Source organism: Elgaria multicarinata, chromosome 8, assembly GCF_023053635.1.
Source record: "Elgaria multicarinata webbii isolate HBS135686 ecotype San Diego chromosome 8, rElgMul1.1.pri, whole genome shotgun sequence".
Taxonomy (NCBI): domain Eukaryota; kingdom Metazoa; phylum Chordata; class Lepidosauria; order Squamata; family Anguidae; genus Elgaria; species Elgaria multicarinata.
In genome coordinates, this window is record NC_086178.1 from 63,163,444 (window position 1) to 63,184,114 (window position 20,671).

The 20,671-nt window shown below is 37.7% G+C and overlaps 1 protein-coding gene across 1 annotated transcript in view; it reads left to right on the top strand.

Moving 5' to 3' along the window:
• Nucleotides 1-18,936, top strand: part of SMC3 (structural maintenance of chromosomes 3) — a 31,737-nt gene extending 12,801 nt beyond the window's left edge. Inside the window, exons 9-29 of the mRNA XM_063132639.1 lie at nucleotides 208-383; nucleotides 556-636; nucleotides 1,571-1,735; nucleotides 2,324-2,445; nucleotides 3,374-3,587; nucleotides 4,552-4,655; nucleotides 5,501-5,600; nucleotides 6,178-6,338; nucleotides 6,577-6,718; nucleotides 7,514-7,664; nucleotides 8,778-8,930; nucleotides 10,426-10,577; nucleotides 11,055-11,213; nucleotides 11,953-12,060; nucleotides 12,771-12,879; nucleotides 13,736-13,983; nucleotides 14,061-14,273; nucleotides 15,053-15,244; nucleotides 15,358-15,535; nucleotides 17,563-17,669; nucleotides 18,464-18,936. Of these exons, the coding sequence (XP_062988709.1) occupies nucleotides 208-383; nucleotides 556-636; nucleotides 1,571-1,735; nucleotides 2,324-2,445; nucleotides 3,374-3,587; nucleotides 4,552-4,655; nucleotides 5,501-5,600; nucleotides 6,178-6,338; nucleotides 6,577-6,718; nucleotides 7,514-7,664; nucleotides 8,778-8,930; nucleotides 10,426-10,577; nucleotides 11,055-11,213; nucleotides 11,953-12,060; nucleotides 12,771-12,879; nucleotides 13,736-13,983; nucleotides 14,061-14,273; nucleotides 15,053-15,244; nucleotides 15,358-15,535; nucleotides 17,563-17,669; nucleotides 18,464-18,535 (3,107 nt within the window). The 3' untranslated portion in view covers nucleotides 18,536-18,936. The remainder of the gene's footprint in view (nucleotides 1-207; nucleotides 384-555; nucleotides 637-1,570; nucleotides 1,736-2,323; nucleotides 2,446-3,373; nucleotides 3,588-4,551; nucleotides 4,656-5,500; nucleotides 5,601-6,177; nucleotides 6,339-6,576; nucleotides 6,719-7,513; nucleotides 7,665-8,777; nucleotides 8,931-10,425; nucleotides 10,578-11,054; nucleotides 11,214-11,952; nucleotides 12,061-12,770; nucleotides 12,880-13,735; nucleotides 13,984-14,060; nucleotides 14,274-15,052; nucleotides 15,245-15,357; nucleotides 15,536-17,562; nucleotides 17,670-18,463) is intronic.
• The last annotated feature ends 1,735 nt before the right edge of the window (nucleotides 18,937-20,671 follow it).

A 20,671-nucleotide genomic window follows, 5' to 3' on the forward strand; every position in this document is an offset into this window, starting at 1 on the left:
CTCCAGCTAGCTGGGCGAGAAAGCACATCTAGCAAAAATGCAGAGCAGGAGGCGTACAGAGGTAAAAATCTGCCATGTTGTGGATTTTTTGGGTTGGGGTCCTGTTTGGTGAGAGGCTGCCATTGTAAAAGGAATTTAATGTTGATTCATTTTATTTCCTGCCAGCAGTAATTTAATTATATAACTCTTTCTTTAAAAAATTTAAAGAGGGAAAAAGGGAGAAAATAAATGAGCTGTTGAAGTATATTGAAGAGCGACTACATACTCTGGAAGAGGAGAAAGAAGAGCTAGCTCAATATCAGAAGTGGGATAAAATGAGGAGAGCACTGGAATACACCATTTATAACCAGGAACTTAATGAAACCCGAGCTAAACTTGATGAGGTAAGTCATCTTTTGAACTATGTATTAAATATCATTTTTTCATTACCAGCTTTTGTTTTTCATCACAACTAGTGTTTTGTGCAGTTTAAAAAACATATAGTTATTTGGTGCATGATGACTCACAGAACTGATAACGGCTTGTTTTAAATCTGCTTAAATTATATCTTTTCAGCTTTCTGCCAAGCGAGAAACAAGTGGAGAAAAATCAAGGCAATTAAGAGATGCACAACAGGATGCTCGAGATAAAATGGAGGTATAAGATCCACATAATTCCAATAGTTGTGATCATAAGAATAGCTGCTTCTATGGCCTCAGCCCATAGATAGTTGCATGCCACAAGCTTTTGTCTTGACTAGTAGCCTTAAGACTTGTGGATAGGATGTGCACGGGAGAGATGAGATTTCACATTTCCATCCATATGGTGCAGTGTAGGTGGAGATGCTGATGTGTGAAGTACCTCCAGATTCACCTGTGTGAATCTCTTTGGCTAAATATTCTATTACTAGATAATGAGATTTGTTTTAGTTTTGAAATGATTGTATAACATATTTCCTTAATATGCCAAATTACCAATTCAGACTCCCTACCCTCAATATATAATGAATATTACAAATTTCAATTGGAGGAAAGTTTTTACAGCCTTACAATTTCAGTCCATGAGCTCTGCTATAATCTTTGGATACCACTGTCAGATTCCCTACAAAGTGTCTGTCTATGCGGGGTCAACATGCCTGAAGACCTCCCTCATTTACTTCCTTGTTTGCCCGATTTCTGAAGATTTAAGGACAGCCTTGTTTAGTGATTTAGACCTGCCAGCAGGCAGATCTGATGGAGATCTGATCATTTTTTTATTGGGGGATAGATTGCTCCAGGTTTCTGAAAAGGTGGCCCGCTTTGCTATTAGTAGCCTTAAGACTTGTGGATAGGATGTGCACGGGAGAGATGAGATTTCACATTTCCATCCATATGGTTCTGAGCAGTTCCAAGGAGGAAATTCTGAGACAATGAACTGTCTTGATGAGTAATCCTTTATTTTTGTTTTAAACTGATGTTTATCTTGCTCTCTTTTTTTTTTAATGTGTTTTGTTTATTGTAACGGCTTTTGCTACACAAACTATTTACTTACTAACTTACTGTATAAGCCATTATATTTCTCCAATCTTTTCTTGATGTGTTGCTCTGTTTAGGAAATTGAGCGTCAAGTCCGTGAATTAAAAGCCAAGATTTCAGCAATGAAAGAAGAGAAGGAGCAGCTCAGTGCTGAAAGACAGGAACAGATAAAACAGAGGACCAAATTAGAGCTTAAAGCAAAAGACTTGCAAGATGAACTGGCTGGAAACAGTGAACAAAGGGTAAGTGCACAGGCCTAGCAGTAGGTGCTTTTTATTAAGTATTTCATTAGAATGCAAAAACCTCAGCATAGATTTGTAAAAGAACAGGTAAGATATACTGTAATGAAAATTAGCCTCTGTTACCAGTTTATCTAGGTTCTCGTTTTGAAGAAATGACCCTTTCTTGTTATATTATTTGCTATATGATAAGAGAATATGAAGTACAGCATATAGATGTCAAATTTACTCCAGATCAAGCTCTCATGTTCCACAATCACAGCTTGTCTACAGAATACTCTGATTCTTCAAGGCTGTATCAGGTCACAAGGCTGTATCAAGTCACATTGCCTTAATACAGCCTTGAAGATAAAGGCACAATCTCTTATTGCAGAGGAGCTCAATTGTTCAAGGCACATTATCTTATTGTAGAGGAGCTCTGTTAAAGGCAGAGATTCATGGATGTTGCTTTTAAGTTAGATAAATTGTAAATTATGTGCTAAAGCAATAGCAGCTATAGAAGTCTAATACTTCTATAGCTACTTTTTTCTCACAAAGAGCTTGATAGTATAGACTTACCATTCTTGACCTTCGTGTTAATTTCATTTTCAGAAAAGACTACTGAAAGAGAGGCAGAAACTTCTTGAGAAAATTGAAGAAAAACAGAAAGAACTGGCAGAAACAGAACCAAAGTTCAACAGTGTAAAAGAAAAAGAAGAACGAGGAATTGCCAGGTCTGTGTAGCAGTTAGTAATGCTGATGTGCAGTATAGAAAGGAAACAGTGAGAAATGGCTCTGCACACACAAGCATTTCTATCCTTGTGGCCTCCAGATGTGTTTGATTCCAACTCCCATCAGCTGCAGCCAGTATGGTCTGTGGTCTAACACATCTGGTTGGTACCATGTTGAGGAAGGCTATCTAGGTCACGGCTCTTACATCAGAAGTAAGAGAAGAGTCAGGAATTGGTTTAGGTAACCTACAAATTTCCTATAAGAGAAAAGTGATGCGAACTAATGAGATGAAAGGGGCTGGTTTATGTAAGAGGCAGTGGCACCGGAGTGAATAGGAGAGGTTCGTATTTTCCTTCTGCCGCTTGAAAGCAAAATATTTTCTGCCACCAGGGATAGGCTTGAGTTGTTAAGGTTTTTAAAGTGAGTGCTACCCACTCTGAGTGTAACAATGCAATCCTATACATATCTATTCAGAAGTAAGTTCCATTGAGTTCAGTAGGACTTACTCTTCGATAAGTTGGTTTGTAGCTTAAGTGAGACAGCAAGATAGAAATTCAAAATTATACTTGTTTTCTGTACTTTCTGAAATAATAAAAAGTATAGAAATTGCATTGCTTGTGTCTTATTAGCTAAGAAAATTCAAAGTTTACACTCCATATGCCCTGTCAGTTGAAGAATAGAAAATGATAGAGTAAATACTGGAAATTGGAAAATTTCTCAGGTTTTAAAGAGCACCAATTTTTATTTTTAAAACTAAATCCCGAAGTTTCTCTTGAAATGTCTTCCTTCAATTTCCTGCCACAGTTGTGCAGCTTACAAAAGATAATTCATATTTGATTGGTCACATTGTTAAATCTGAAGACTACGTTATGCTTACCCCATAATACTTTTGTTCAAAATAATTATAATCATACCTTTCTATTCAAACAGACTGGCACAGGCTACGCAGGAAAGAACAGATCTTTATGCAAAACAAGGTCGAGGAAGTCAGTTTACCTCTAAAGAAGAGAGAGATAAGTGGATTAAAAAAGAACTCAAATCCCTAGATCAGGCCATCAATGACAAGAAACGACAGATTGCTGCTATACATAAGGATTTAGAAGATACAGAAGCTAACAAAGAGAAGAATCTGGAGCAGTACAGTGTAAGGATTTGAGCTATGCGGTACAAAATTATTGGAACAAGGCTAAATTGTATGCATGCAATTAGGATTTTTGCTCTTGGAAACTACATTTCTATTTATAATATGTAGGGTGTAGTTTCTTAATTCATACTTACATAAGGTTGTATGCAGTATTTCACAGGGGGTGTTTCCCACCCTCTTGGTCACCTAAAGCTGCCTGGGATGTGGGGTGGATGGCTCTAGCAGGACGAGGGAATGGGGTTGGGGGAAATTGGCTGGAAGAAGCTTATATATATGGACTCTTTGTGGGGCAGAAGCATTATAGTGGAGAGGAGAGATGGGGGACCCTGTGGGAACCCAGTTGTACAACCATCCTATTCTCTGAATATTCTTGCAAGACAGATCTCAACTATAGTCAACAAAGTTTGAATATTTTTGAAGCCGTATGGAGTTATTCTCTATCTATGTGCATTGCTGAATTGGGATTGCACCAGTCCATTCTGCTTCGTGTGAGGTGCTCACCCTGGGCCTGGGCTTTCATATTGTTGATTCATTGGACTTAACGTTTTGCAGGACGTTTCTGTGAATTTAGCCTTTGCCCATAGGACCCTGTTCAATTTGTGGGTGTCAGGTAGACGTGTGGGGTGGGAGGAGGCAATATGGTGCAGCTTGGTCCGAGTCCTCTACAATACAAAGAGAATGTTTGCGTAGGCTTGTGCTGAAAGGAAAAACTTCAAAGCAAGTGTCAAATATGACTGTACTAGACTTTTTTTGATTGATTTACTGTTCTAATCTGCACTGAAAATAACCAAACATCTAAATTGCCAGTTTGTTATATCTTCTTTCTAAAAGCGGTAAAGATAATTCTTCATTTAATTCTAAACATTTGCATAAAACCATGCTTCTTGAAGGTAACGAAGTGCATTAAATTCAGTCAAAATTGTGAGATGTTTCAGTTTCAAATACTTCTTCTTATATGCATTAGAAACTGGATCAGGATCTTAATGAAGTGAAAGCTCGCGTTGAAGAACTGGACAGAAAATACTATGAAGTGAAAAACAAAAAAGATGAACTACAGAGTGAGAGAAAGTTAGTAATTTACTGAGGCTTTAACTCATTTTGTGTGTCATGTGAAGACTGTGAGCTTGCTTCTAATTTTCAAAGTATGTTCTACAAAGATAGCACCTTAGACAAAATCATTGATTACTCAGACATTTGCAAATATGGTTTCACTGTTGAAGGTTGTGTTCCAGTGGTGGGCAGGACCAAAGGCAAAGGGGGCATAGCCAAAAATACAAAAAAAATAATACAAAAATACCAGCACATTGTAGCCTAAAGCCCTTACTGCCAATAACTAAGTCTTAAGAGTGGCATTCCAAGCTTTTTTGAATGGTGAAAAAACTGCACAAAAGCTTGGATACCACCAAACAATCAGTGGTTGGGAGGAAGGGGACATCACCATCTGGGAAACTCCAGAGGGCCAGATTTGGCCCCTGAATGTGCAGTTCCCCACACTTGTACTACAGAATGCAGAGTCACTGAGCAAAAAGATCATAGCAATGCTTGAACTGAAGTAAGGCTGTTCTGCTGGCACAAGAACGCAATCCCCCCCCCCTCTCTCTCTCTCTCTCTCACACGCACACACACACACTGTGCTCCAGCATGTGATGTCAGGTCATTGTTAGCACAAGCACATCTGACAGTTATGAAGTAAAATTTGTCTTCCTCAGGAGGTGAGCTTTAATCTTTCCCAGAGATTGTAGTAATCAAAAGTCCTCTTGGAATGCTTTAGATTATGACACAGGATTGAGATCAGAGAACTTTAATACAGGTATCCCAGTCTGGTAATTTATATAGTAAGTTCATTAACTTCATCTTTATGCTGCCTCTGCTTTAAGGTACCTTTAGTAACATGGAAGTCAACTATTTTTCAGTTATTTGTGGAGAGAAGAGAATGCTGAACAGCAGGCTCTTGCAGCAAAACGGGAGGATTTGGAAAAGAAACAACAGCTTCTTAGAGCAGCAACAGGAAAGGTTGGCATCCTAGCATATAGTCATAATTTTTAGAGGTGTTAAAAAGTCTAACGTTGCCAGTGCTGTCGTTCTTATTTGTAAGCCGTCTTGGTTCTTCTTACTTGTGGGGAGGGGGAGTGGTGGTGGAGGGGCTTGTTCAGATTGAAAATAAGTAAAGCTATATAAAGATGAAGGCTTTGTTGAAACAAACTAGTTGTGGATTATCAAAGTTCTAAAATGGAAATCAAACCCGTTTTTTTGTGTGTGTTTTTGTTTTTTTAAGTTTCTGCAGTAAGCTAATTTAAAAAGCTTTGCTTAAGTGCATGCACCTACCCCATGTTCAGGCTTCAGTAGCCTTGTAAATTAACTTGTCCAAATAAGTAATGGATTTACTGCTACATATCTCATGATGTTAATTGACAGTGATAGTAACATTGTGAAGTCGTAGCCAATTTGAAAACTTTTTGGTTTTATCACTGTAAAACTGATAAAAACCAAAGGGGGTGAGAGATGCTTGAAGCATTTGAAAAGTAGTGATAGGGATTAGACTATTTTCACAAACTGGGAAGCACAAGTAATTCTACTTTATTTATGACAGGCTATTCTAAATGGCATTGACAGCATAAACAAAGTTTTGGAGCATTTTCGTCGCAAAGGCATTAACCAGCATGTTCAGAATGGCTATCATGGAATAGTGATGAATAACTTTGAGTGTGAACCTGCCTTCTACACTTGTGTTGAAGTTACTGCAGGAAACAGGTATAGTTCTCATGAGTGAGCTTTCTCCTTGTAGAAATGTTTGTCGATATATTTGTTTCCACTAAAATAAGTGGTCCGAGGACAATTAAATTGGTGGGTTGTGCTCATTTTCTAAGGCGTGTTTTTGTGTAAAACTTGAGTTGCCTAGTTTTTTCATCTTGATGAGGTATTGGAGTGGGTCATAAGGTGCTACTTTAATTATGATAAAACTTGATTCATTCTTTCTCTTTCATGTTAGGCTGTTTTATCATATTGTAGATTCTGATGAGGTTAGTACTAAGATATTAATGGAATTCAATAAAATGAATCTACCCGGAGAAGTAACTTTTCTGCCTCTGAACAAACTGGATGTTAGAGATACTGCATACCCTGAAACCAATGTGAGTCTTAGTTTCATTTTTAAAAAATCTTACTGGTCTGTTAGGCATACATAATTGTAATAATTTCAATGCAATCCTAGCCAAAAATAAAGGGGTTGGAGAACTGCATGCAACCACAGGCCAGGAGTGGGCAACTTCCAGGACTTGAAAGGCCACATTAGCACACCTCCCTCACCGCCAGTGGAAGTGGTTACTGCTACTGAAATCCCAGCAATTCTGCTGAGAAACAGGGCGTGTGTGCCTTGTTTCCCAGCAGAATAGAGCTCCCAGCAGTCTGCTAAACAGCTGTTTGGCAGGCTGTCAGGAGCCCCATTCTGCAGAGAGACAGGGCACATGAGAGGAGCCATCCCTGTATGCCATGTTTTTCAGCAGGAGCAGCAGTTCTCCTGGCAAATGGGCTTCGTGGGATGCACGCATCCTGTTTCCCAGCAAAATTGCACTGTCAGGAGCTCAGTTCTGTTTGGGAACAAGGCACATGATTCCTACATGCCTTGTTTCCAGGGAGAATCACTGGGATTACAGCGGGGACCAACTGGCCTCTGCACAAATGGCCGTGGCCATTCACATGTGGTCTACATTCTGTGTGTTGCTGGTGGCCATATGTTGTCTATATCTGTAAGATACCTGTTAGCCATGCTATTTCCTCCAATTTAAGGGAATCCTGTGGTTTTCTTGCATTCAAGTTTATTAGTATGGCTCAAATGCTCGTTTTAACCTATATATTTTGTGTCTGACGATAACTGCAATGCTGATACAATTCTTTTTAACTATTTGGTGTGGCTCTTTTTACTTTAGGATGCTATTCCTATGATCAGTAAACTGAGGTACAATCCAAGATTTGATAAAGCCTTCAAGCATGTTTTTGGAAAGACTCTTATTTGTCGTAGTATGGAAGTGTCTACCCAGCTGGCCAGAGCTTTTACTATGGATTGTATTACTTTGGAAGGTATGATTTGGGTACAATTTTAATTATGTTGGAAAGGACTTTGGTTTGGTGCTTTAATGGCTGCTCAACAAAACATGCACATCATGCCAAACTGGTTTTCTCCAATGTTATCCCCTCCATATATTTTGGACTACAATTACCATAATTCCTGCCAATTGGACAGGCAGTGGGAGTTATAGCATGACATATGTGGACTAGAACAAACCCAAGAGAGCCTTGGTTTCACATACTCTTCTCTCCCTTCTCCTCCTATGCAACCAGGAGGAAGACTTCGATAGTATTTACTTTTAGCTTTCCTTAAATTTGGCTGCTTGTTGTGTGTAAACTATGGACTAACTCTGGTAAGTTACAAAACAAGCTGACTTTAAAGCACGAGTTATGAAGCTGGCTTGTTCACACTGTAGTTGGTGTCGGTTCACATGCAATGAAAAGCCAAGTTTAAGGGATACTGAAAGTAAACACTTACAAAGTTGTCCTCCTTAATGTCTAGAAGGAGGAGAGGGAAACAAGCCTCGCTTGTGTGCATTGTGCTTAGTGTGAAAGTGAACGTGACCAATGTGTTCTGCTGAACTGGAGTTGTTCTGTACCAATTGTGTACACATTCAGTCTATATATTTAAAAAGCTATTCCATAAAAATATAATTGCATGATGTTCAGAATAGATTAGTTTGTCCTGAAAACCTGATGTTGAAGTGTTAATATTTTTTTAAAGGCACATAAACACATTTATTTGTTGCATTTATACCCTCTCTTTTCCTCCAAGGAGCAAGGCAGGGTACATAATCCTCCATTTTATCCTCACAACAGCCCTGTGAGGAAGGTTAGTTCAAGAATCAAAGACTGACCCAAAGTCGGTGAACTTCATAGCAGAGTGTTGACTTAAACCAGGTCTCCCCAGTTCCACACACTAACCTCTTCATCACACTGGCTCTCACTTTGGAGATTATAAATGACACAAATTAGATGCTTCATTCTGCATAGGAATAGTCTATAATTCTTGACTTAATTATTGTGCTAATGTTGTACTCTATTAGCTTTGGCAAATTATTCTGAGTTAAACATTCTGTGGCTAGCTTTTATTCTAAAAAAAAATAAAAATAATTTTTGTTCTAGGTGATCAAGTCAGCCACAGAGGAGCTTTGACTGGAGGTTATTATGACACAAGAAAGTCTCGACTTGAACTCCAGAAAGATGTTAGAAAAGCCGAAGAAGAATTAGTAGAACTTGAAGCAAAGCTCAATGAAAATTTACGGAGAAATATTGAAAATATCCTTCATAAAGTATGGATACATGCCTGTGGGGGATGGGTAGATTATTGTGCTTGTGTGTGTACCTTTGTATATTACAGTCACTGTTTGGGAGACTCAGAAGGGATGCAGGTTTATTCTGTTGTTGAGATCCTGTCAAAATCTACTCAGCATGGAAGAATAAGAAGAGGGGCCTAGACTGGAGGTATTTCTGAGAATAGTTCTCCACAGATGCACGTTGAAGCTGAAACAAATGTGTCGAAAACTTTATGACGTTTTGGTTGGCTTGTGGTTTCATTTTCAATAGTGAGCAGAGCTTTGTTTTATTGCTTCTTTTCTAATAGCAGAATCCTGGATTTTCCACATAGCACCATTGTTTTTATAGTTTTATTACCTGGAGAAACAGAGCAGTGTAGTACTTAAAAAGGCCCAGGGCCACATGATTAGGCACTGAGCAAACTTAATACCCCTAAGTACTTGATTCACTGCAGTTCAGGTGATGGTCATGTGGTAAGAATTCCCTCAGGGCTCAATATAGTCCTGTTTTTGCTCCTTTCCAGGAAACGCAATGAACGTTTCAGCATGCTTTTAGCTGGACAGGGCAATAACTGCCCATCTGTTCGATCCTGTTATAGTGATGTATTTTTTGTTTTACTGATTCTTTTTCAGAATTTTTCTAATTGTATTTGCTATATTTTTATCTAGTTGTATATTTTTATGATTGATTTTATTGTAAGCTGCGTTGGGGGTCTGCAGGTATAGAAAGTCAGAAGAAAAATAATAACTAAAATGACGTGTGCTAGGAGCACTACTGGCAGTTAGGACAAATGGGAGGTGGGTCTGTGTACATCTCACATATTCCTATTTAGCTGTCCTTCTCCACCCTGTGCAAACTGCATGTGCTTTGGAGCACGGCTAATTTGTAGTGAAGCAAGAGATACGGAGGTACACACATACACAGGTCTCCTATTTCCCTAGTTGTGCTGCCTGTGTACACCTAGGTAGGGAAGGTGGAGGAAACGGCTAAATAGAGCCCTATGGAATTCCTCCATACACAAACAATATGCCTGCCATATAAATGGATTGAGTCCTAGAGTTTATGTACTGGTTCTCAATAAGGTGTTGACAGCTACTAAAACTATATTTTTGCGCATTTTTATGGGAAAAAAGATCTTATACCATTTATTCACCATCAACACTAATTAAAGTTCTATATCAATTTATATTACATGGATATTTTTGGTTAGTGTCCATCAATGGCTAACCATTAGGTAGCCAAATCCAGTTGGTGATTAGATTTCTTGCAGATAATTTTCAACTATGTTGTGGGTTCTATTTTGTTACCTTACAGGAAGTAATGGCATGTAGTATTTCAATCTGTCTTAGGATGCTATAATGTATATACAGGTTTTATTAATATGAAGGGATTCAAATATATCTAAATACTACAATATATTAGTTTTATGAATCTATAATTTTAATGATGAGCAGAATATTTCCTTAGCACATTGCATGGATTAATAATGAAATTGATCAGCTCATGAATCAAATGCAGCAGATTGAAACCCAACAACGGAAATTCAAAGCTTCCAGAGATAGTATTTTGTCAGAGATGAAAATGCTGAAAGAGAAGAGGCAGCAGTCAGAAAAAACATTCATGCCTAAGGTATGGGATATCTGAGATACATATGCAACTTAGTAAGCATCTAACCTAGTTTCGTTGTACTGATTATTCAGGCTAAGTAAAATAGTCCAGTATATATTTGAGTTGTAGAACTTAGTGTCACAGGATATTTTTATATCTAGGTGTTTTTTAAAGCCGGCTAGGAAAAAAAATAGAAAAGGTTACGACTCTTTTTTAAAGCCAGCTTTTATATTTCCTGAGAGCGCTTAAGGCTGCAATTTTATACACACTTGCCTGGGAGTATGTTCTATTGAACATGGTGAGACTTGCTTTTTAAATTGGCACATATTGCACTGTAAACCTATGTTATCAGGCCTTCCAGGAGTTGGGATGGATTGCTTATTTCTGCATGCTGCTTTTATGCTTTTTCTTTAGCATTTAGCTACATCTACAGAATTAGATGAACTAGAAAGCTGCTTTCATGAATGAATGCTTATATTTAATTTAATCTCACTTCAGCAACGCAGCTTACAAAGTTTGGAGGCAAGTTTACATGCTATGGAATCAACACGTGAGTCCTTAAAAGCAGAATTGGGAACAGACCTGTTGTCTCAGCTCAGTTTAGAGGATCAGAAGCGAGTAGATGCACTTAATGATGAGATCCGACAACTGCAACAAGTAAGGACACTTTAAAATGAAAAATAAAATTGCAGTCTTTAATAATATTTGAGAATTAGTTACAAAAACATGTTAGTTCTGAATTACTGTATCCATTGAATATTGGTTTCTTCTTACCTTCCCCACTTAAGTGAAATCCTTCTAAAACAAAAATTAAAACGTAATTCTGGTTTTCATTTTTTCACTTTGGTTGCTTTGCTGGCTTTTTTAATTTGGAAGAAAACATAATGTTTCTTGTAGTGGTTAAAATGAAGTGTAACAAAATTATACCATTTAACAAATCAGTAGTATGGACAGGACAAACCATCTGTGTTACTATCATATTAGTTACTGTATTTTTAAAAAATGTTCCTGTATAAGAATTTCCTGGCCAAGTCTTTTTCTCTGGAATGAATTTGGCACCAGATAAGAATTGAGAAAGCAATTTTTTACTTAATTGCTGTAAATGGTAAATTAGCTACTTATTGCTATGTATACATTTCCTACACTGTGTTTTTTAATTTTATTAGAAACCTTATCTGAGTACCTCAGGAGGTAAACCTGTCTAATACAGAAACCTTTGTAAAGTAGTGAAGGTCACAAATAATTTTCAGTCAATAATTTTATATTGTTTTTAAACATGTACACCCAGAAAATGGAGACACTATCTGCAGTGTTCATATTCTGCAAATCTTTAAACAGCCCACAAAATATAAAAAACTTGAATATAGGGTACTACTTGATATGTCTTGCTTTATAGGAAAACAGACAGCTTTTGAATGAGAGGATCAAGCTTGAAGGCATCATAACACGGGTTGAAACATATCTCAACGAAAATTTGAGGAAGCGCTTAGACCAAGTTGAACAAGTAAGATGTTTTACTTTAGCTCCATTCTATTTTTTTAAAAACGTTGATTTCAGTGTATTGACAAATTCTTCTTTTACAGGAATAAGTAACATGTTAAGGAATGTGTGGTCCTTTATCAGTGTATAGCATATAATAAGGATGTATATCATTTGAGTTCCTCATGATTTGACTGACAACTGAACATGTGACTCAATTGAAAAGTATTGTATTTGATTTTCGGTGGATAGATCTGTGATGGTTTATTTACACATGGAAATAGTTACACATGGAAATAGCAATGCTACGATCATCAAGTGCTGAGCATAAATGCGTGAACCAGCCAGTTGTCTCACATTTGCTGGCTGTGGTTATTCTTATTGTCATCAAAATCTTCAGTAATTTTCCTCCACAATTCACATGTAATATTACTAGGGTTGTCAGGTCTTTTAATTCTAGTCTTTTTTGCAAAGACCAATAATAATAGCTTATATTAGAATTCATAGTAGTGACAAAAATAAAGCAATTAACCACTCCTAGAAAACCACACATTTGTTTGCTCCTGGGCCAACCTGAAAATATTTGTTTTGAAAACTATAAACTATATCAATAACCCATTTAAAATAGTATATTGAAAATAGTAAAATGTAACCTCTATTTTATGCAGCATAGTTTATGCTGTGATTATTTCTGTCAGCTGAACCTAAAAGTAATTTATTTATTTTTCCTGTTAGGAGCTGAATGAACTAAGGGAGACTGAAGGTGGCACTGTTCTTACAGCCACAACGTCAGAGCTTGAGGCAATCAACAAACGTGTGAAGGATACACTGGCACGATCTGATGGTTGGTCATGTTGTTGTTGTTGTTGTTGTGTTTAATCAACAGAAGGCCTATTTATAGATAGCATCTCCTTAAAATATCCTAAAGATATAATATAAATTTAAACTGCAAAGGAAAAAATAGAAAAATCAATTTACTGATGAAAGACTTTTCTAAGGGCAATTTGAAAGGGGTTACAAACGACCTTCAAAGAGCATGCAGTACAAATAGAACTCTTACCTGGACAATAATGGGCTGTATCCAGGTCTCTTCCACACATGGCTGGTGTAACTGATCTTGGTCTGTGCACAACCAGCCCTGCCGACCCCAGTTTGCAAGTGGCCCCTACTGCTTGCGGTGGCAATGTCGCGCTTTTGGGGGGCAAGCCTCAAAACAAGCAGAAACACTAGTTTCTCCCCTTCCAAAAACAAGCGTTTTTGCTCATTTCAGAGCTTGCCTCCAGAAATGCTACGTTGCCCCTACGAGCGATAGGGGTTGCTTGCGGCTGGGAGCGGTAGAGCTGGCCGCGTGCGGATACTGCCCATCATCTACCTTCTGGAAAGATATAGAATTAACCTCTTTTTGGACTGACTTGTTGATTCCCTTTCTTCCATGCAAACCTCAGCTGCTAGGATCATCCATCTTGCAGTACATGATATATTAACATTTCTCAGATCTTTGTACTGGCTTCCCTGCCTGCTTCATAATCTAATCAAGATGGCTTTTTTTGTCCTGTTCCTTGTAATCCCTGGAAGTTTATTAACATTCCTCAGTACGTTTTGCCCCAGTTACCAGTATAAATTAATATTTTGCATTTTCCTTGTTTATCGTTTTATAAGGTTCATTTACACTTCCTTTTATACTTACTTTGATATAATAGATCTGGACAATTCAATTGATAAAACAGAAGCAGGGATCAAAGAACTCCAGAAGAGCATGGAACGTTGGAAAAATATGGAGAAAGAGCACATGGATGCTATTAACCATGATACGAAAGAACTTGAGAAGATGACTAACCGGCAAGGCATGCTTCTGAAGAAAAAAGAAGAGTGTATGAAGAAAATCAGGGAATTGGGCTCACTGCCCCAGGAAGCTTTTGAAAAATACCAGACATTGAGCCTAAAGCAGGTAAGCTTTCACCTACAGAGATAATAGATGTTGTTTCATACTGTATATTGACAGATTGTTTTAACTCTTTTATGCAGCTGTTTCGCAAACTGGAACAATGCAACACAGAACTGAAAAAATACAGTCACGTCAATAAAAAAGCTCTAGATCAATTTGTGAACTTTTCAGAGCAGAAAGAGAAGTTAATAAAACGTCAAGAAGAATTGGACAGAGGCTACAAATCCATCATGGAGTTGATGAATGTCCTTGAACTCAGAAAATATGAAGCTATCCAGTTGACTTTCAAACAGGTATTATTTGTCATGCATTGTGACAAGGCTGATAAATGCTTTTTCTTTGGGATGACCATTGGCTTTTTACTTGCTTCCTAATGTTCATTGCCATTGTGTAAGACACATAAATGGAGGCTAATGATAATGTCTTGGGGTATTGAATTTAAATTGCATGTTGGGAGCAGTGTATTATTGTGAAGTTTGGATGGGTTTGTATTTATTTTTGTGAAAGCTGTAATTGTTCAATGAAAATGTGTGGGGGGTTTTAACAAGAAAGCTGAGCTCATCTTAATGAAAATTCATTGGATACATAAAAATGCCTTAACAGAGGGATATATCTCAGAATATGATCAGATTGGATCGTAGGGGATTATGCACACTAAAAAATGTTAGCTAATATTTTATACCATATTTTACCATGGTTGCTATGAGTTGATACAGAAGAACACGCAGTTACAAGTAGGCTCGGTGAATGTATCAATGTACATGCTTGCAGAGGGGGGCGGGGAGTAGCCCACACAGCCCCCGCCCTGCTTTTGACATTCTGTTTCAAGGTTTCTGTTCTCCTTCATATATAGATGTTGGTCTAATAAATGTTAATTCCTTACTAGCATTTGTGTTATTTAAATGTGTTACCTGCATGTTGGTAACATCAAACCAACAGTTGTACCTATTTAATCAGGTAATTTAGTATATTCTGGCATAAACTCTATGACCGTTTTTTACCAAAATATTTGTTTCAACCTTTTAAAGTTATTGTTTCAAAAATTAATCTGAATTGAATTCTACTTCTCAAGGTGTCGAAGAACTTCAGTGAGGTGTTTCAGAAGCTGGTGCCTGGGGGGAAAGCTACACTTGTGATGAAGAAGGGTGATGTGGAAGGCAGTCAGTCTCAAGATGAAGGAGAAGGCAGTGCTGAGAGTGAAAAAGGATCAGGATCTCAAAGCAGTGTTCCATCTGTAGACCAGTTCACTGGAGTTGGAATTAGGGTAAAAGAAAACTGTCTTACATTGCCCTCTGTGGACTATTGATTATCTTGCTGATAACACATAAAGGTAATGCTAAGAATAAGCAATAACTAGCTTTCCTGCTCTTTCTTCAGGTGTCATTTACTGGTAAACAAGGTGAAATGAGAGAGATGCAGCAGCTTTCTGGTGGACAGAAGTCACTAGTGGCCCTAGCCTTGATTTTTGCTATCCAGAAATGTGACCCAGCTCCTTTTTACCTCTTTGATGAAATTGATCAAGCCCTGGATGCCCAACATAGAAAGGCTGTTTCAGGTAGAGGCTTATATTATTTATTTACCTAATTTCAGATACGAAGGAAGCTTCTCATAATAAAATGTCTTGGGATTACTGCTTCATTGTAATTGCTTAATATGGCATTTGTGCGGCTTGTGGCTCTCTTTCTCCAGGAATGAAGAGATTATCAGGGTTGTCCCCTTTCTCTGTATTTCAGGGAAGGGGCTCAGGGCAATGTTTAGCACCTCCAAGTGACTTTCTCCCAGTTTTTTAGCTTCCTCAAATATGTGCAGATAGTATTTATTTATTTTAGCATTTTTATCACGCCCTTTAAGATATGATATAGGAAGGAGAGTGCCAGGTGGAAGAGATCTTTGTTGGGGGGCATAGGTACTTTCAAAAGTCACTCTGGCTTTGGTATAAAGCAATATCTAAAACTGTGAGGCAGCTTCTAAAAACTCTTCTCTGTATGCACTTCCTGCTCAGTGGTAGCCCAAGGATGTTAACTTTCATAACATAAATGAAGAAGAGATGCCTTAGATATGTTGGCCCTTGATCTGAATTCATTCTTTGTTTTGTTGCTATTAAACACTTGTAAAAAGAACTAAGTCTTGAAATGAGTTGATTCTAGGATCTTGAATAAATCAAGATACTCAAGTCAGTATCTTGATTTATGCATGGATAGAAGTTAGTTCAAATGCAGAAATACTGACATATTGTGCTCACAGAATCTTGCCATGTTCTGTAACAATAGATGTTTCTAAACAATCACCAGGACACCCCACCCCACATAGAGTGTATTAAAAAAGAGTGTATTACTGTTTAGATCTGCATTTAACAACAAGAATGCAGGCTTCTCTCTGCTTTTTTTGGTTGTGGACAGTTGATGAAAAGTATTCCTGGCCACCATTGTAGCATGGAGTTGGTGGGCCAAATTTTGCATCTAAAGCTGCAACCCTGAATGCCTGAAAGAGGCTAAAATTCATGCAAAATGGGCATTCCAGTTCCTTCCCAAGTCACATCACATCACAAGATGTGCCAGCATTACTTCAGTCATTCATTCACTACTATACAGAGCACCTAACCTTGGCCAGTCCCAGAATGTGTGTTTTTGTACAGCCAAGTTGGTTACCTTGCCAAATGAAAAATTTGTGAGATGTTCTCTAAAATAATTGGTATGATTTAAATCAATGTACTGACAGGATTTAAATTCAATACATTTCTTTTTAGTTATTTACCTCTTTCATTTTCATTTTTTTGTTTTGTTTTGGAAAATCAGTAAAATTATTTAAAAAATTAAAAAAGTGAGATGTTCCTGAAAATAATTGGTATGCTGTGGTTCATTAGAACCCACTGGGAATATTATGTCAACCCAGCTATTGGCTCAGAAAATAATAGATCTCCAGACTGGAAAGATTAGCATGCTAGAATTGTGGCAGCCTCAGTCGTGCTGTTGGCACACTTTTTGGCATCAGACAAGAACAGGTATTTCCTATTGACCTGGTTCACATATAACAACCCAGAATACAGGTTGTTGCTGAGTCATGGGTTGTCGTTAAGTGAGAACTCTGAACTATGATTTGACTATGGATTAACCAGGAACAACCCATGAAGAGAACCCATGATAGTTGATGTTGTGTTGTGTACTCTGGGTTGTTCAAGATTAACAACCTCATAGTTAAACCATTGTGCAGGGTTCACACTTGATGACCAATATTGTAAATAAATAAATAAATAAATAACCCCATACTTAACCCATATTCTGGATTGTCATTTTGTGCGAACCAGCCATTGAAGGCTGGGTAGTTTCCAAATTGCATCCATCTTCCAGGTCTCTGTGTGTGTGTACATTTTGCAGCGTTAAGGAGGCAAATGCTGACTAAATCCACCTCCTGTCACAACTTTCAAAATTATCATGTGGTGCCCACTTAACCCAATAGCTAAAATATGCTCACATTTTAATATAGTTGCTTTGTATTCCGTATTTATTATTTTATCTTTTACCCACTTAAGAAATGCCCTACAAATTACATCAGTAGTGATTGGCAAATTTATTTTATTTTCAGATATGATCATGGAATTAGCAGAACATGCTCAGTTCATTACCACAACTTTCAGGCCTGAACTGCTTGAATCTGCTGATAAGTTCTATGGTGTAAAATTCAGAAATAAGGTATGCATTCTTAAATATCTGAATACTATTCCAGCTTATGGCTGAAATCTTCCAGGGCATGATTAGAAATGATATTAAAACTAATTTAATAGTCAGCGAGACTTGGTTATAAGTGAACATATTTAGGACATAGGCATGCAGTTTCAACAGATTTCTGTTAATGGTTGTAATGGCCTCTTATCAAATTTCTAGTGGCTTAAAGGGCTAGTGCTTGCTTAGATTTCAACCTAGCTTGGCTGCCTTTGATGACAAGAGAACTTATGAGTGGGGGAGAGTAAAAAAATATTTCAGTACAAAACATACTCTTAGGCTGCTTTCTGCAGGTAGCAGTCGAGATCCAGGATGATAGGTAATTCCTCCTTGAAAAGAGTCTTGTACCAAGAGAGGTTGAATTTCGCTTTTTGTATAAATTAAGCAAATCTGGTTAGTTCGTGTAATTTATGTTTTTCTTTTACTAATTATGGGGTCATGCATGCAGAACACTGACCAATGGAGATCTTACTCAGAAACCACCCCGGCTTCTGAGACTTTTATAAGCATTGTCATGCCAATTTGAAGCACAACTTCGCAAGCATAAGGGCTATAAATCAAAGCGAGACTTCCAGGAAGTTGGGTTCGGCATCCAGTATCATGTTCTGACCTTTTCCCACACGAATGCAGAATATCAGAAGGACTCTGTGAACCCTCATTCATCCCCAGACACTATTATAAATTTGCTTGATAAACACTCTAGAGTTATTGCATCAGCTGGAATCTTCATTAAATACTATACTATATTTCTCTTTCCAATATAGGTCAGTCACATTGATGTGATCACAGCAGAAATGGCCAAAGACTTTGTGGAAGATGATACTACTCATGGCTAAGTGGAGGAAAACGTTGGGAAAATGTGTAAAATATTTATGCCTATATCAGGCAATTGTATAAAACTGAAATACATAGTCATTGTTCAAAAACAACTTTAACATAGTTTAATAGGCCATCTGAAGGCTATGAGTTTCTTTAGACCATAGAGTCCAGTTTGTGTGTGTGTGTGTGTGTTGTATTCTTTTCTATAATACCTGTTAATTTTGCCTTTATACGATCTGTAGTTTGAAAAATGTATTCCCTTGATTTTTTTTTTGTAAAGTGTCTTTTTGTTGTTTAAAAGTTTGTTCTTTGTCTTTAATGCCAGCTCTTCCTTCCCCGTTATGATTTTATTGTTTATACTGCCTCACATGATTTTTTAAAAATAGCTTCAATAAAATAATTGGTTTTAATGCAGAAATGTAGGTATACTTTCTTGTTCTTGGGGACTGGTATGATGTCAACCATGGCTTCATGCATAGTGCAGTTTGATTATGTGTATAGGAAATAGGGGGAAACAAAGCCTGCCTGCAGATCGGTACTTGGGAATAGAGTTTGTAGTTTCTAGCTGTATTTCACTTGCTTTTCAGTTGTCACGATAGGTGACATATGTTTGTTGTAAATCTGAATTTAAACTTCTGGATTTGGTTCTTGTGCTACAGTAGCTCATAATCATATTGATTTTCTGTTTAGTCACCTTTATTCTTTTATCATAACTTAAGGGCACATTCACCTTCAAACACAGTCACGTACTATTGTATCCCTCTCCTTCCCCCTTCCTTCTTCAAGTTAATGATGTGTTCAGTATCTGTTCTGGCTAAATAAAACTTTCTCATCCACCCACCATTTTGACTCCTAGAAAGCATGGGGTGGGGGTGGCTGAGATATAGTAGTACACCATTCTTGTTCTTCGGATATTTTACACTATCCGGAAGTAATTTGTATTAGGCAAGTGTAAGATGGGTTCATTCACAAAATATCTAGCAAGCAGGCAGTAGGATGCGAACATTCAGGTTTGGCTGGAGTGGACTTTATGCTGCGTCCAACACGTCATATTCTTATTTTTTGCTAATCTGGGATTATTTATCCATCAAATGGGAATGTAAGAAAATCTTAAGCGTCTTCCTTAAGAAAACTGCCCTCCACAAGTACAAGGCAATAGAAACATGCAGGGAGTGGCAGGGGTGGGGGTAAAGCACCCACCTTCCTCATTTATTTTGACCTTCAGAAAACCTGAATAGGGTTTAGGAGTTGGCATGGCTGGGCAAGTGCAGAAGGCCCACAACCCAGCAGAGGGGGCCGGGCATACGGACAGTCTCCTTGAACCAGCTCCTTCACCATTGCAAACTGCCAGTTCACCTGCCCCTTTGTCTGACTCAGAGGAGTTCTTTCTTCATTGACCTTGCCTGGGAAACAAGTAGGTGGGCATGAGGAAGAGAGGAGCAGGCCACAATGGCAGCGAGGTAGATTCACTGAGGGAGGGAAGCCCAATGAGAGTGCCTTGCCTCAGCATACCCTAAAACCTAGAGTCTAGTATATAACTATCCTCCAAACTGAGGATGCTCCTCTTACACTACCTAAACACTTAGAAAATATAAGTAGCTGTAGGATTTGCCATTTACAGCAAATTATGACTATTTTTGTCTAGTTATTATAAGCAGTTCTTAAACATGTAAATAGAAGCAGCATCCACTGTGCTCCTCTCAGATCTTTTAGAGGAACAAAGTTTTCCAGTCATCACTTTGGCTAAACATGGCAGCAATTTCTAGGTGGATCATTCTTTGATCACATGCTGATAAACACTGAATGATTTGGTTCAAAAATTCTGCCTTCTATATTGCTTGGTATTGGGTGTGTTTTTTAATCAATAGAACTCTTGAGCCCATTTAGATGAAAACAATATAAGCAACTTGATTTTTTTAAATGTGTGGATTATCTGATCATTATAAAGGTACAATTCTTCATAAGGTTAAATTCATGATGTAAGTAGAATTTCTAGTCTGAAATAATACTACATGGAACAATGAACATTCCACACTGCAACATTTTAACATTAATTTCAACACATAGTATAGTGATAGAAATTATAAATAATACTAATATACATTAAATTAACAAAATGGGAAATGAAGTAAGTAGCTTTCGTGGCTGTGTCT